This window comes from Salmo trutta, chromosome 38 (genome assembly GCF_901001165.1).
Source record: "Salmo trutta chromosome 38, fSalTru1.1, whole genome shotgun sequence".
NCBI lineage: Eukaryota > Metazoa > Chordata > Actinopteri > Salmoniformes > Salmonidae > Salmo > Salmo trutta.
This window is the reverse complement of record NC_042994.1, coordinates 24,276,864-24,294,146: the sequence shown is the minus strand read 5'-3', so window position 1 is coordinate 24,294,146 and position 17,283 is coordinate 24,276,864. Positions and strand designations below refer to the sequence as shown.

The 17,283-nt window shown below is 42.6% G+C and overlaps 1 protein-coding gene across 2 annotated transcripts in view; it reads right to left on the bottom strand.

Annotated features, from left to right (window-relative positions):
* The window catches only part of LOC115177962 (myosin heavy chain, fast skeletal muscle-like), a 62,100-nt gene extending 52,150 nt beyond the window's left edge, over positions 1–9,950 (bottom strand). For both annotated transcript variants that reach the window (XM_029738964.1, XM_029738963.1), the window contains exons 1-15: positions 9,913–9,950; positions 9,554–9,781; positions 9,000–9,146; positions 6,779–6,935; positions 6,387–6,414; positions 5,812–5,926; positions 5,634–5,726; positions 5,398–5,458; positions 5,128–5,226; positions 2,533–2,636; positions 1,959–2,097; positions 1,613–1,731; positions 1,318–1,467; positions 1,064–1,234; positions 530–833 (exon numbers count right to left, since the gene is read on the bottom strand). In XM_029738964.1, the coding sequence (XP_029594824.1) occupies positions 530–833; positions 1,064–1,234; positions 1,318–1,467; positions 1,613–1,731; positions 1,959–2,097; positions 2,533–2,636; positions 5,128–5,226; positions 5,398–5,458; positions 5,634–5,726; positions 5,812–5,926; positions 6,387–6,414; positions 6,779–6,935; positions 9,000–9,146; positions 9,554–9,769 (1,903 nt within the window). In that variant the 5' untranslated portion in view covers positions 9,770–9,781; positions 9,913–9,950. The remainder of the gene's footprint in view (positions 1–529; positions 834–1,063; positions 1,235–1,317; positions 1,468–1,612; positions 1,732–1,958; positions 2,098–2,532; positions 2,637–5,127; positions 5,227–5,397; positions 5,459–5,633; positions 5,727–5,811; positions 5,927–6,386; positions 6,415–6,778; positions 6,936–8,999; positions 9,147–9,553; positions 9,782–9,912) is intronic.
* Between the last annotated feature and the right edge of the window lie 7,333 nt (positions 9,951–17,283).

Here is a 17,283-nt window from a genome sequence, read left to right as displayed (position 1 = left end):
AATCTAGAGTGGTCTTGTCTTCAGCAAGCACACTAATTATAAACCAGAGAATCTCTGGTTGACTTCACACTTATCAAGAGGCAAATGCTGCCAAGGAGATTAAAACAACACCTATTGTATGATTCAATTAAAGTTGCACTATGCAGAAATCTCTCCGCCATTTCCTGGATGCAAAAACATACATGACAAAATAAACTAGTATAGTGCAGAGAATCATTGTACCAGCTAAACTGCTGTGAAATATATTTTCCATAACCAAAAATATTGTTGTTAATTAAATCTGGTGTACATAACCGCAAGTAAAAGCAGCAAAAACAAAACGTATTAATGGGAAGCATAAAAATAGCGCAAATATAACAGATCTGCCACTTCTTAGACTTGTGTTCAAGTAGAATGATAGATCCATAACTCAAATTTCTATGTGGATTTTTTCTGGTTACCCAAAAATGTAGCAAGTGTATAAGTAAATTAACCCAGTGATAAACCCTGAGAAAATGTATGAAATTTTTTGACTTAATACTAGTCTTACCCTCAGGTGGGGCAGCAGGATACAGGGCAGCCAAAATTTTGACTCCTGACTTCCCGTACAGCTGACAAACTGAATCGTTCAGGGGATCCTTGTTCTTCTCCAGCCAGCCAGTGATGTTGTAGTCCACAGTGCCGGCGTAATGCACCAGGGAGAAGTGGGCCTCTGCCTTGCCTTTGGCAGGCTTGGGCTTCTCAAACGCCTGTGTTTTGCCAAGATGCTGGGAGTACAGCTTGTCCTTGAAGGTAGTGTCTGAAGACTTGGGGAACATGCACTCCTCTTCAAGGATGGAGAAGATGCCCAGTGGCTTTACGAAAAGAGATGTATATCAAATTAGTGATATTTACATTTAGGATGACATTTATTCCTTTAGTAAACATGCTATTATAGGATTATATTAATTTAGAGGAACATAATAGGAAACATATTGAGTTTTCAACAGTCAGATGTGTTGTGCCACTGTGATAATGTCTCACACAGCGATCCCTATTAGCTTTGCTGTTGCAGTCCATTATATTCCTCCCACAGACAGTTTACCTTCTCAATAAGCTCAATGCAGGCAGCCAAGTCCATGCCGAAGTCAATGAAGGCCCAGACGATTCCCTCCTTCTTGTACTCCTCTTGCTCCAGGACGAACATGGTGTGGTTGAAAAACTGTTGCAGTTTCTCATTGGTGAAGTTGATGCACAGCTGCTCCATGCTGTTGTACTGTTGAAAGGGGTAATTTCATCATACAAGACTGTAATCCATCTCAATCACAACTAATTGTCTTGTTCTGGTCTCATACTCACATCAAAGATCTCAAACCCGGCAATGTCAAGCACACCGATATAGAACTGCCTTGGCTGCTTGGTGTCCAACATCTCATTGATACGGATGACCATCCACAAGAACATCCTCTCATAGATGGACTTGGCCAGAGCCGAGACTGAGTTATTAACCTGTAATGATAATACCTCAAATTAATACATGAGATATTGAACATGTCTAGTGATAAGGTGAAACAAGCTTGGGAAAAACAAAAGCAATGCCCTCGTCCCCAAAATAATTCCAGAAAATGGTAGATGCTGTGTTTAGCAGTCTTACCTGAGCCACAGTCTGTCCCTTGGTCACATACTCGTTGCCGACCTTCACTCTGGGGTAGCACAGAGCCTTCAACATCTCAGCTGAGTTCAGGCCCAGCAGGTAGGCGATTTTATCAGCCACTGGAGAAGAGAACCAACAACAACAGATTCAGGGACACAAGATCAATAGTTTCTGATTTTACACTGACAAAATAGTTTGGCCAAATCATATCTGAAGGTAATATTTTGTTCTCCAAAAATGCCTGACTTTCATGTGGCACTGTCTGTCTTAGGTGTTCTATTTCTATGTTGGGGACTGGGAATGGGACTAATGCTCTACATATTGTATATCTATGAGTGGGACTCGCCCTCTGTGCCATCTGGCTCGGCCTGCTCCTCACGCTGCTTCTGTTTGAATTTCATGTTGCCATGGTGCACTACAGCTCCTGTCAGCTTGTAGATGCCAATCTTCTCTTCATTAGTGAAGCCCAGAATTGTAATGGCATCCTGGCGTTAAAGAGGAATTACAACAGTGATGAACTGAACAATAGTTTGCTCAGTTACAATACACTACAGTTCTGTGGTGCTGACTTCAAAACAAATGGGATGGATAGATTTGACTGGCTTCTCTGTTCCACATGATAACGCTTGGCCAATACATTAGTAGATGGCAGCACAAAAGGAGTTTTTCACAGTTCCACAGGGCACTCAGTGGCGCTCTCTTGTGGATGTCTTAAATGTATGTGCCTCAAGGCGAAATGTGAAGGCATGAAGAGTTCATTGATTCAAAAGCCTAACTAACACAAGGCACTTAGAATCAAACAAAAAAATACATGAAAATTCCCAGCTGCGTCCAAGTTGAAATTTCACAGTGCATTCAGTGTGTATGGTGGTCCTACCCATTCCCTATCCAGAGTTTGGTTAACCCTTTGTTTGACTCACATCTGTGGCATCCAGCTCTTCCTTGTCGTCGATGCTGGCCACAGTGATCTGACCCTGGCTGCACATGGGAAAGTCGTAGGGGTTGGTGGTGATGAGCGCCATTTCTGTGGACAACAGAGAATGGCTTGTCATTCAAATCTCTTAGAACTGTGCTGTCTGACCTTTACAGTATCTCTCCCTCCTTTACTGGATACATGTAGTATAAACAAAAAGTGGTCAGATGAAGCAGATGCTAAACTACAGGACTGTTTTGCTAGCACAGACTGGAATATGTTCCCGGGATTCTTCCGATGGCATTGAGGAGTACACCACATCAGTCATTGGCTTCATAAATAAGTGCATTGATGATGTTGTTCCCACAGTGACCGTACGTACATACCCCAACCAGAAGCCATGGATTACAGGCAACATCCACACTGAGCTAAAGGCTAGAGCTGCCGCTTTCAAGGAGCGGGACTCTAACCCGGAAGCTTATAAGAAATCCCGCTATGCCCTCCGATGAACCGTCAAACAGGCAAAGCGTAAATATAGGACTAAAATTGAATCGTACTACACCGGCTACAACGCTCGACGGATGTGTACAGACAACAAAGGGAAGCACAGCCGAGAGCTGCCCAGTGACACGAGCCTACCAGACGAGCTAAACTACTTCTATGCTCGCTTCAAGGCAAATAACACTGAAACATGCATGAGAGCACTAGCTGTTCTGGACAACTGTGTGATCACGCTCTCCACAGCCGATGTGAGTAAGACCTTTAAACAGGTCAACATTCATAAGGCCGCACGGCCAAACGGATTACTAGGATGTGCAAGCATGCGCTGACCAACTGGCAAGTGTATTCACTGACATTTTCAACCTCTCCCTGTCCAAGTCTCTAATACCAACATGTTTTAAGCAGACCACCATAGTCCTTGTGCCCAAGAACACTAAGGTAACCTGCCTAAATTACTACCGACCTGTAGCACTCACGTCTGTAGCCATGAAGTGCTTTGAAAGGCTGGTCATGGCTCACATCATTATCCCAGAAACCCTAGACCCCAATTTGCATACCGCCCTAACAGATCCACAGATGACGCTATCTCTATTGCACTCCACACTGCACTTTCCCACCTAGACAATGTGGAGAATGCTATTCATTGACTACAGCTCATAGTGCCCTCAAAGCTCATTAATAAGCTAAGGATCCTGGACTTCCTTATGGGCCGCCCCCAGGTAGTAAGGGAAGGTAACAACACATCCGCCACGCCGATCCTCAACACAGGGGCCCCTCAGAGGTGCATGCTAAATCCCCTCCTGTACTCCCTGTTCACTCATGACTGCACGGCCAGGCACGACTCCAACACCATCATTAAGTTTGCCGATGACACAACAGTGGTAGGCCTTAACACTGACAACGACGAGACAGCCTATAGGGAGGTCAGAGACCTGGCCGTGTGGTGCCAGGACAACAACCTCTCCCTCAATGTGATCAAGACAAAAGAGATGATTGTGGACTACAGGAAAAGGAGGACCGAGCATGCCCCCATTCTCATCGACGGGGCTGTAGTGGAGCAGGTTGAGAGCTTCAAGTTCCTTGGTGTCCACATCACCAACAAACTAACATGGTCCAAGCACACCAAGACAGTTGTGAAAATGGCATGACAAAACATATTTCCCCTCAGGAGACTGAAAAGATTTGTCATGGGTTCTCAGATCCTCAAAAGGTTCTACAGCTGCACCATCGAGAGCATCCTGACTGGTTGCATAACTGCCTGGTATGGTAACTGCTCAGCCTCCGGCCGCAAGACACTACAGAGGGGAGTGTGTATGGCCCAGTACCTCACTGGGGCCAAGCTTCCTGCCATCCAGGACCTCTATACCAGGCGGTGTCAGAGTAAGGCCCTAAACATTGTCAAAGACTCCAGCCACCCTAGTCAAAGACTGTCCTCCCTGCTACCGCACGGCAAGCGGTACCGGAGCGCCAAGTCTAGGTCCAAGAGGCTTCTAAACAGCTTCTACCCCCAAGCCATAAGACTCCTGAACATCTAATCAAATGGCTACCCAGACTATTTGCATTGCCCCCCCCCCCGTCCTTTTACGCCGCTGCTACTCTCTGTTATTATCTCTGCATAGTCACATTAATAACTCTACCTACATGGACATATTACCTCAATTATCCCCAACACTGACTCTTTACCCCCTGTATATAGTCTCGCTATTGTTATTTTACTGCTGCTCTTTAATACTTGTTACTTTTATTTGTTATTCTTATTCATATTTTTTAAACTGCATTGTCGGTTAGGGGCTTGTAAGTAAGCATTTCACTATAAGGTCTACACCTGTTGTATTCGGCGCATGTGACTAATACAATTTTAGTTGATTTAATTTGAGTATATAATAAATAGCATCAAAAGAGGGGACTGAGATTTGTGGACTCGTGCATCACAATGCATTAGTTGATAGATATTTCCCAAAGACCTGACCCATGTCTAGATGCCTTGTTACCTTGGATGTAATCATTGTAATAGCATTGTTAGTGCGGGCTATGAATATTTTATATATATTCCATAGATGGGGGTGGGAATAATTTCCCATGAACCTCTACTTTGTCGTACCAACTATCTCAGGTTTATGGCCTGTCATCATCTGGAAGAAGATGTGGTAGCCTCTCTCATCGGGCAGCTGGAAGGATACTCTGGACTTCTCCAGCAGGTCTGAGAGAGAAGGAGAGAAAGAGTGAATGAGACAAAGAGAAAGAGGAGAGCGAGAACGAGAGAGAGAGTAAGAGGGGGGGTTGTAATATTATATTAAATTTGATGATATCTCCCAAAAAATAATCTGTGTGAATTTAGGAAAGCATTGAGAGACAATCAATACCAACTCACAGGTCTCAATGTCAGCTTTAGCCAGTTTGCCACCTTGGAAGTGAATCCTGATGAATTTACCCTATAGTAGAACACGGGGGTTAAAAATAGGCCAACAAATAAATCTAAACTTTTACTTTGATAGATCCCTTTAAATGTTACAGTTTGTTGGACAGTTATTGATATAACAATATGGAACTACTGAAATACATTTTTCCACTATAAGGTAACTTCCACAGTATGCCCTTCATACTTACAAAGCGAGACGAGTTGTCGTTCCTCACTGTCTTGGCATTACCGTAAGCCTCCAGCAGAGGGTTAGCTGCAATGATCTGATCCTCAAGAGACCCCTGATTGAGACAAACACAAGTTACTCAGTAATTTTTTCTTGATTGCTTGAAATGTGTTAAAAAGGCAAACATGAGAACAACCTACCTGCATTTTGTTGGGGTCTACTTCCTTCTTCTTCTCTCCACCAGACACTGCAATGGTGGCGAAGTACTGGATGACACGCTTGGTGTTGACAGTCTTTCCTGCACCGGATTCTCCACTGGTTTATATGACAGAGAAATAGGGGGTTTAGTTACATGTTTGAGTGTCAGAGTGGCTTTCACTAAGAAATAGCATAGAAAATACACTATTGACCTGTTTTCTAACATAACTAAATCCTGTGTGGCTTGCAATGCCAGAGTTGTGGGTTCAATTCCCATGGGGGACCAGTATGAAAATGTATGCACCCACTACTGTAAGTCACTCTGGATAAGAGTGTCTACTAAATGACAAAAACTTAAATGAACAAATTTTATAGCTTATAGGCTCATTATTGAGCGAACCCCAAACATCATTTATTTTCATCCCATTGGGAACGGACGTCAATTCACCGTCTGTTCCACGTTGGTTCCACGTCATTTCCTTGAAATGACTTGGAAGCAACACTGATTTAACCAGTGTGTGCCCAGTGGGAAGTGACCCAATATATTTTAAAAGTGACATTTTAGTAAACAACTTACGTAATCAGGACTGACTGGTTCTCCTTATCTGGAACCAAAAAACATGTTGCTTATCATACTCAAGCAACATTATGGGGACATTATTTAATTCGTAGTATCATCATGAATTTCATTTTGGAACATTTTCCACTCAAATGTAGTAAATCAGATATTCCCAGCAAACTGTTATTACCTAGACTAGAAAACAGTAGATACCTCTCTGAAGCATATTTTAATTTCCATTGATACATCCATCCATCCATCCATAAACACTTATGGACTTTGAGATCCACATACACTTATGGACATCCATCATCCATCAATCACAACTGTCCATCCATCCATCCATCCATCCATCCATCCATCCATCCATCCATCCATCCATCCATCCATCCATGAATGAGAGCTCGTACCAATCAGCATGAACTGAAAGGCGTTGTCAGAGACGGAGAAGATATGGGGTGGAGCCTCCACTCTCTTCTTCCCTCTGTAGGCATTGACAACCTCTGCGTCGTACACTGGGAGCCACTTGTAGGGGTTCACCGTGGCACAGAAGAGCCCAGAGTAGGTCTGGATGAAAGTGATTACATTAAATTAGGGGATTAGTAAAGTCAGATGTACTTTTACCTGGATTTATGTGAGGATGTGGGTGTACTTTGGTATACTGATGTGGGTCTACTGTATTGATATGTTTTGGTTTCTACCATTCATTTATGTGTAGTACTGTATGTGTGTATTTCTTATGTTCATATACAGTGCATTTGGAAAGCATTCAGACCCCTTCTCTTTTTGTTACGTTACAGCCTTATTCTAAAATGAATTAAATACATGTTTTCCTCATCAATCTACACACAATACCCCATAATGACAAAGCAAAAAACAGGTCTTTAGACATTTTTGCTAATCTATTAAAAATAAAAAACAAATACCTTATACATATTTATTCAGACCCTTCACTATGACACTCGAAATTGAGCTCAGGTGCGTCCTGTTTCCATTGATCATCCTTAAGATGTTTCTACAACTTGATTGGAGTCCACCTGTGGTAAATTCAATTGATTGGACATCATTTGGCAAGGCACACACCTGTCTATATAAGGTCCCAAAGTTGACAGTGCATGTCAGAGCAAAAACCAAGCCATGAGGTCGTAGGAATTGTCCGTAGAACGCCGAGGCTGGATTGTGTCGTGGCACAGATCCTGGAAAGGGTACCAAAACATTTCTACAGCATTGAAGGTCACCAAGAACATAGTGGCCTCCATCATTCTTAAATGGAAGAAGTTTGGAACCACCAAGACTCTTCTTGGAGCTGGCCACCCGGCCAAACTGAGCAATCGAGGGAGAAGGATCTTGGTCAGAGAGATGACCAAAAACGTGATGGTTACTCTACCTACATGTACATATTACCTCAATTACCTCAACTAACCGGTGCCCCCGCACATTGACTCTGTACCGGTGCCCCCCTGTATATAGTCTCAATATTGTTATTTTACTGCTGCACATTAATTACTTGTTACTTTTATTTCTTATTCTTATTTATATATTTTTTAACCTGCATTGTTGGTTAGGGGATTGTAAGTAAGCATTTCACTGTAAGGCCTGTTGTATTCGGCGCATGTGACTAATACAATTTGATTTGATTTGACAGACCTCCAGAGTTCCTCTGTGGAGATGGAAGAACCTTCCAGAAGGACAACCATCTCTGCAGCACTCCACCAATCAGGCCTTTAAGATAGAGTGGCCAGACGTAAGCCACTCCTCAGTAAAAGGCACAGGACAGTTTGCCAAAAGGCCGCTAAAGGACTCTCAGATCATGAGAAAGAAGATTCTCTGGTCTGATGAAACCAAGATTGAACTCTTTGGCCTGAATGCCAAGTGTCACGTCTGGAGGAAACCTGGCACCATCCCTACAGTGATACATGGTGGTGGCAGCATCATGCTGTGGGGATGTTTTTCAGCGGCAGGGAATGGGAGACTAGTCAGGATCGAGGGAAAGATGAACAAAGCAAAGTACAGAGAGATCCTTGATGAAAACCTGCTCAAGAGCACTAAGGACCTCAGACTGGGGCGAAGGTTCACCTTCCAACAGGACAACAACCCTAAGCACACAGCTAAGAAAATGCCGGTGGCTTCGGGACAAGTCTCTGAATGTCCTTGAGTGGCCCAGCCAGAGCCCAGACTTGAACCCGATCGAACATCTCTGGAGAGACCTGAAAATAGCTGTGCAGCAATGCTCCCCATCCAACCTGACAGAGCTTAAGAGGATCTGCAGAGAAGAATGGGAGAAACTCCCCAAATACAGGTGTGCCAAGCTTGTAGCATCATACCCAAGAAGACTTGAGGCTGTAATCGCTGGCAAAGGTGCTTCAACAAAGGACTGAGTAAAGGGTCTGAATACTTATGTAACTGTGATATTTCAGTTTTTAATTTGTAATACATTTCTAAAAACCAGTTTTTGCTTTGTCATTATGGGGTATTGTGTGTAGATTGACAAGGGGAAAAACAATTGAATACCTTTTAGAATAAGGTTGTAACATAAAGACATGTGGAAAAAGTCAAGGGGTCTGAATATTTTCCAAATGCACTGTATATCTCGTGTTAATGAATGTGTGTTTTTATGTGCAGGTTTCTTACATAGATCATCCATGCTGCATAACGCTCTTTGAGGTTATACAACACGGAGGCTTCATTCAGGTAGGTCATCATGGCCATGTCCTCAATCTTGTCGTACTTAGGGGGGTTCATCTCATAGATGTCTGCATCTTTGAACTCTTTTCCTTCCTGAAACAGTCAGAAATCTAGTTTACATGCAGATCAAAGTAGACATGCTTTTTGCTCATTAAATACAAGTTTAACAATTTAAAAAATGCATATCCACATTTAATCCAACTACTTTGTTATCACCCACTGACACATAACTGGTGACTGTTGACTAGTCAACATGAGAAATTCCATGTCATTTTTAAATAGCAGCAATAGAAATGAAGAATATATTTAAAAAAAAAAAAAAATTAAAAACGCTTCTCAATCTATCTTTTCTTAGGATCGGATCCTTTTTTTTCTTAAATTTTCCCCAAATCTAATTATGTCTCATTGCCTATTGCATTTTAGATATAACTTAGATGATTTTACAATGAGTAGAGTAATTCCACAGACTTGAATTTAAATACTTTTCAGATCAGTCTTACCTCCTTACTGCCATCAGGTTTCGTGACTGTTACAGTACACTTCCCGTCGGCCCTGGCAGTGACTAAACCCTTAAGGTACAGCTCCACCTTGTCTGTCACATAGCAGGAGTTCTTTGAATCAAAGGGTGCGGCTTGTGCCTCCATCCTCTCCTTCTCAGACTTACGAAGGTATATGGCAGCCTTGCCGTAGATTTGCATCTCCGCGTCCGTACTCATGGTGACGGATAACTAGGAAAGAGATGAAACAAGAAACATGATTTACTCTGTGGTGCTTCCTCCCCAGTCAACAGAGTTAGGTGAGTGGTATCTCTCAGAACATTCTCATACATTTTTATGTGAAGACTCAAAACATGTCTCACCTTCTTTTTCCCCTCCTACAGATGAATGTGTACTTCTTAGAGGACCCTGTGAAACATTTAACTCAATCATTACAGCCATGTCCAATTCAATTACAGGTGCAACTGCTAACTTTAATTTCCCTAGTGGCAACTCACTTTACTACACATTCTGTAAATAACTAAAGAAAATACCCCTGAAAACCCAGTTACATTCCAGAACACCACCTCAATTTACAAACAAGTGCAGGAGCACAACTTTTGACAGTAAATGAAAGTTACTGATTTAAAGTAAAACACATTTAAAAAAGACATTGTAAACCAATGCCACTTGATTACATATTGTCAAATCTTACAAGAGAAATGCAGAAGTCAATTCAAACAGTGCCGTTAGCTACTGCCTCAGATGCTGAGTGCAAAGATGAGACAAACGTAAAAATCTAAGGAGGTGGAGAGGTCTTACCACAGAGGAAGAAGGTATCTGACTTATGGATGCTGGGGCCTCAGCCTCCTTATATCTGGTTGGAAGTGCTAACCAAGCAACAGTTAATTATGGACCACTCTGGGAAAGGACATGAACTGTAGGAGAGACCTCCCCCCCAGACCTGTGTGTCTGTCTCTCACTAGCACCTCCCACTTCCAGGAGCACCACACTCCCATTACATTACTTTTTAATGTCATATTTGTCTCTGAATTGAATTTCACTGAGTTTACAATCATGAGACATGTCATTACTAATAATTATGACAATATCAAAAGTTTGATTCATTAAATTGATTATAATGTACTGGATGAGAGACCTGTTTATTTCTGTGTCTCACTAGCACCTCCCACTTCCAGGAGCACCACACTCCCATTACATTACTTTTTTTATTTGTCTCTGAATTGAATTTCACTGAATTTCCATAAATTAGTGATGTCATTACTAATAATTATGACAATATCAAAACATTGATTCATTTAACTGATTATAATGTTACTACCACACAACTACTGTAATGGAATCCATGTTGCCCTACTACCCTAAAATAATTCATGAAAATCTAATCTTGCCTTATTTAGTTCCATTTTAGTGGCATTAATCCTCATCAACAACTTTATATATATGTTGACCTGTTATTTATATTATTTAGCTTGTAAACACATCTGAACTGTCTCCTCACCTCATGCTTGTGACCGAGTTGGCCGTTACCTCGTGATTTGCTTCATTTGATGTATCACCCTGGTGGAACCATATTAAATTAATATTTAAAAGATATAGACCAGAAACATTTCGGCTTTCAATAGCAGCTTATAAAGCTTTTAAATCTAATGTGTAGTTTTTATCTACAGTATGATCTAATGAAGCTGCTGGAGGCACTTTTATTAGTCTCACATTTCAGTTGGCTAAAACGGTCCAGTAGGATTCTTATGACTTACATAACAACATACCAGTATTTCAATAATCTTATCCACTCATATTGCTGACAGCAATATATCTGCCTCAAACTGTAATTACACTCTGAGGTTAACTGCTTAGCAGCTGAGCTGACTTCAATAAAACTGATATAAAATGAATAGGGAATAGTTACAATAAAGTAACAGATTCCTTTACATTTACATTACGTTTCAATGAATCCCACCGCCGACCCACTCATTAGGCAGGACTAGGCGTCTGCCTATGTTGGCAGATTGACGACGTACCTCCAACAAAAACCATGACAATTTCTCTCAACCAGTGCCATATGGGCATTTTAGGTGAGCTCTGATGTCGCCCTTTGATAACCAGTGCCAACTTTGTCAAAGGCAGGGGCACAACATATTTTGCTTGTCCATTCCCGGCGCGCCTCTCCAGGGTTCTTTTGGAGAGAAGCCAACTTTCCATAAAAAAAAATGATCTAACATAAATCATGTAGCAGATATAGGACATGGTAGAAAACGTATGTGGCCTTTTCTGTAGCCTACTGGCTGGAAACAAATTGTATGACAAGAGGGACACTTTTTACATCATGCAGGTTTCAAATAGGCTAACTTAAATAGCGCTCAATCAAATAAAAAAATGTGCTGTCATGTTAACAAACATATCCTAAAAACAGGACAGTTCAAAGTAAAATGGACAATATGGAATTGACAATAACAACTGTTGTCCAGGAGTTTCACCTCATTGTCATGATCAGTGGTTTCAAGTTTGTATCCATACATTTTTGACAAGCTGATCATAGCGAAAAATATACTACTTTTGGATTTCCCGCTGTGTAAACACATTTCAAATAGGCTCATGATGACGCCTGATAAAGTTGGGTAGCTGATATTCAGAACTTAAATAGCCAAATTGATTAGTCACAGTAATCAGGATTAATAAAGCCGATGTAACGGCCTGTTTTACAAATGCTGGGCCTACCACATGGATGGGCATTCATACAATCCCAGAGTGACACGGTAGGCTACAGCCCAGTACGAATGAGCCAATGTCTTTTGGACGTCTTTTTTTGGTCCTGTCTGGACGTCGTTTTTTGGTGTTTTACAAACGGTAGGCTTGGACATTCATAAAATTCAATTTTGGGCAACACTGTAGGCTGCATCTCAGTAAGCACAGACCGACCTCAATGCATTTTGGGAATATTTTTTTGGTGAAGTTCCAGACCAGCCTTGATTTCCACATCCACAGACATTGGTTTTTGGTCTGGTCCGGACCAAATCTGAACCAATCACAGACTTCTACATTTGGTTCAGATTTTGTTCTTTCTGGACCAGCCTTGATTTGGCCCAAACATAGATGTCTATATATTACTTATTTTGAACTTTTATTCAGAACCGAAAATAAACCTGATTTCAAGGTCTGGAAAATACGTATTTTTCAACTTCTGAAAAATGTGCCTCTTCAAGTTCTGTAAAATATGTATTTTAAACATATGGAAAATACCTTTTCACCTTTCATTCAGAACCTAAATTGAGCCTAACTTCAACGTCTGGAAAATACGTGTTTTAGACATCTTTTCAGCGTAATTTTGTTTACTGGGACGATTCTATTTTTGCAAGGGCAGCATTTTTTGGTCTCATCTATGGAAGAAGAATAGCAAGGACCTGGCCTGATTAATCCTTTACATTACAGTTTGTATATCTTTCTAAAAGACAGCTCACGGAACTTGTAAAGGAGTCACCATCAGCAGAGATGTTGGTTAATTTTAATACATGTAACTGAGCAAGTTCTTCTTTCAAGACAGGCATTTCACATTCTTGTTGATCACCTCTTCTGTTTTCAAACCTCTAAGTTCAAATAGTCGTTTAAATGTGTGTTGTGTCTAATATGGTGCAGCTAAACTACTGCTCAATAGAGTGAAACGTCTAGATAGAAATGTATTGTGAAAAACGGATATGTCTGTCTGTCAGGTAGAATATGGAATCATGTCAGCTCTATTCAATACATTTCTATCAGCAATTACATTTACATTTAAGTCATTTAGCAGACGCTCTTATCCAGAGCGACTTACAAATTGGATGTTCAGAGCATTTTACCTTACTGAACACACCCTGTTTGTTTGGGGTGCAGAGTCCACCCAGCACATCAGTGCAATAACCTCCATAGGCATGCACTAGTTGAGCAGGGCTCTGACCATCTGGAAGAACCCCATTAAGGCCTTTTCATTTATTGGACTGTGCTTTCATCTTCACTGCAGCCAAGGTTTATTGTTTGGTATATCTGCCAACACAGCCTAATTCTGGCACCGATACCACTGTTATTAGACAAGATATTTACTTCACGTGTTTGTGGGTGGAGAGAACATTCACACCATGCAGACTAAATGTTTATGACATTAAGTTATTTTAATGTGCAAAGATCTTACATGAAACAGTGCCTGAACAAAGTATCCATACCACTTGACTTATTCAACATTTTGTTGTGTTACAGACAAAATTCAAAATGGATTAAATTGGAAAAAAATTATCTCAACCATCTACACACAATACACAGTAATGACAAAGTGTAAACATATATTAGAAATTTTAGCAAATTTATTGAAAATGAAATACAAAAATATCTAATTCATATAAGTATTCACACCCCTGAGTCAATACATGTAACAATTAGTCTTTATGGGTATGTCTCTAAGAGCTTTACACACTTGGATTGCTCAATATTTGTACATTATTGTTAAAAAAATTCTTCAAGCTCTGTCAAGTTGGTTGTTGATTATTGCTACACAGCCATTGTCGAGTCTTGCCATTGACTATAAAGCTGGTTTAAGACAAAACTGTAATTCGGCTACTCAGGAATATTCACTCTCTTCTTGGTAAGCAACTCCAGTGTAGGAGTTACCCTCCAGGATAAAACTGACCATAGAATAGTGTCAGAGAAATATGTACACCTGTCACGTCTACTCCGGCGGGCAACGTCGCCAGAATACTAACCACCGATCCTGGGATTCATCATTACGCACACCTGGCACTCATCATTACGCGCACCTGGCACTCATCATCATGATTCACACCTGGACTTCATTACCTTCCTCATTACCTCTCCTTTATAGGTCCCTCCCTCTATTCATTCATCAGTTGGTATTATTCCTGTGTTCATGTATTCCGCCTCTGTTGTCTAATTACTTGGTTGTTGTTTTATTAAACGTTTCACCTGCACCTGTTTCTCGACTCACAGCGGCTTCATTACAGAATACTAACTCAAACAATGGAAGCAGCAGGAAAATCGGATATCTCTCACACGGTCGACGAACAAGATTACCTTCTGCGTCAACACCATGACCAGCTGGCACAACTGGGACGACCATGGAAGAGGCAGTTTGCAGCGTCTTGAACATGCTCGGGAGGCGCTGCATCCTACAAGCGGAGGATACTCTAGAACCAGCCTACCCAGTGAGCCAGCACAACAGCCTATTCAGCAACCCGCTCAGGTCAGCGATACCCGTTTATCCCTGCCAAAGAAATATGATTGTACCCCATCCAAACGCCGTGGCTTCCTACTTCAGTGCTCCCTCTATTTTACACACCAGATGGGAGCTCCCACCACCGAAAGCTCTAAGGTTGCCATGGTTATTTCTCTGCTGACGGGGAGGGCATTGGAATGGGCTAAGGCCATCTGGGAGGGAGGCGAGGAGGAGCTAGATTCCTATGAGGGGTTCATGGGTCTGTTAAATGTATCTTCGATCATCCCCCGTAGGGCAGAGAGGGAGGTGAACATCTACTTCTAGTTCAAGTATGGCAGGGGGATAAGATGGCTGCTGAGTACGCACTCACCTTCCGGACAGTAGCAGCATCCAGTGGATGGAATGAACCGGCGCTTCATACGCTATTTGGAAGAGGGCTGCGTGAGGAGGTCCAGACGGATTTGGCCTGTCGAGACGACAACCTGACCATGGATGCACTCATTGCGATGGTCATCCGTCTAGATAACCTTCTCCGGGAGCGGCGGCATTCTCATCACTTCTCTCCCTCCTTCGGCGAACACTCAGGATCAGAGCCTGAACCCATGGAGGTAGGGGTCACATGCCTCCCCGCGGTGGAGTGCTGCAGATGGATACAACTGAGGCTCTGTCTGTACTGTGTGCAAGGAGGGCACAAGCTCCAGTGGTGTCCGGCACTTTCGAATCCAGGATTCCCTAGAACAGAGGGACGGTCACGTGATCTTCCATTCCCTGGGGCAGGAGTGAGTATTCCATCTTCATCACTTCCTGCTAGGCTCTTTTGGTGCGCATCACATTGGTTGACTGTTTCCGGTGCCACGGGGAACTTTATGGATCAGACCCTTGCCTCCTCTCTCAATATTACCTCATACCCGCACTCCTCTCCTTTTTCGGTTCAAAGCCTCGATTGCCGGCCATTAGGATCCGAAACCATTACACACATCAGTCAAACACTCACCCTCACCGTGGAGTCCAATCATCAGGAAAACATCCCCTTCTTCAAGATCATCCTTGGCCTCCCTTGACTTCAACACAATAACCCCACTTTTTCATGGTTGAGGATGAGAATCATAGACTGGTCACCTGAATGCCAGAGGACCTGCTTCCCTGTTCCCTGCGGTTCCACGTCGGTTGTGAGTGCTGTGGTTGCCCTTCAGCCCAACATCTCGGAGGTATACCAGGACCTGCGGGAGGTATTCTCCAAAACCTGCACCACCTGTCTCCCTCTTCATTGCCCCTGGGACTGTGCCATCGACCTGCTTGCCGGTGCAACACCTCGCAGACGCATCTACACTCTGTCTGTGGCTGAGAACCAGGCCATGGAGGATTACATTCAAGAGGCGCTCCAACAGGGTTTCATCCGCACGTCCAGTTCTCCCACGTTGGCTAGTTTCTTCTTCGTGGCCAAGAAGGATGGAGGATTACGTCCTTGCATTGATTACAGAGGACTCAATGAAATTACCACAAAGTATCGGTACCCCAGGAAAGTTGTGCTGGACCATGGTAGATTGTTTCTTCATTTACCAATCTTTTTAGACTGTTAGTGTTTATCTGGTCAATATGTTAGTGTATTATGTCTGTTTGTAACAGTGTGCTACAGTGAGGGGGAAAAAAGTATTTCATCCCCTGCTGATTTTGTAGGTTTGCCCACTGACAAAGAAATTATCAGTCTATAATTTTAATGGTAGGTTTATTTGAACAGCGAGAGACAGAATAACAACAAAAAAATCCAGAAAAACGCATGTCAAAAATGTTACAAAATTATTTGCATTTTAATGAGGGAAATAAGTATTTGACCCCTCTGCAAAACCCTTGTTGGCAATCACAGAGGTCAGACATTTCTTGTAGTTGGCCACCAGGTTTGCACACATCTCAGGAGGGATTTTGTCCCACTCCTCTTTTCAGATCTTCTCCAAGTCATTAAGGTTTCGAGGCTGACGTTTGGCAACTTGAAGCTTCAGCTCCCTCCACAGATTTTCTATGGGATTAAGGTCTGGAGACTGGCTAGGCCACTCCAGGACCTTAATGTGCTTCTTCTTGAGCCACTCCTTTGTTGCCTTGGCCGTGTGTTTTGGGTCATTGTCATGCTGGAATACCCATCCACGACCCATTTTCAATGCCCTGGCTGAGGGAAGGAGGTTCTCACCCAAGATTTGACGGTACATGGCCCCGTCCATCGTCCCTTTGATGCGGTGAAGATGTCCTGTCCCCTTAGCAGAAAAACACCCCCAAAGCATAATGTTTCCACCTCCATGTTTGACGGTGGGGATGGTGTTCTTGGGGTCATAGGCAGCATTCCTCCTCCAAACACGGCAAGTTGAGTTGATGCCAAAGAGCTCCATTTTGGTCTCATCTGACCACAACACTTTCACCCAGTTGTCCTCTGAATCATTCAGATGTTCATTGGCAAACTTCAGACGGGCATGTATATGTGCTTTCTTGAGCAGGGGGACCTTGCGGGCACTGCAGGATTTCAGTCCTTCACGGCGTAGTGTGTTAC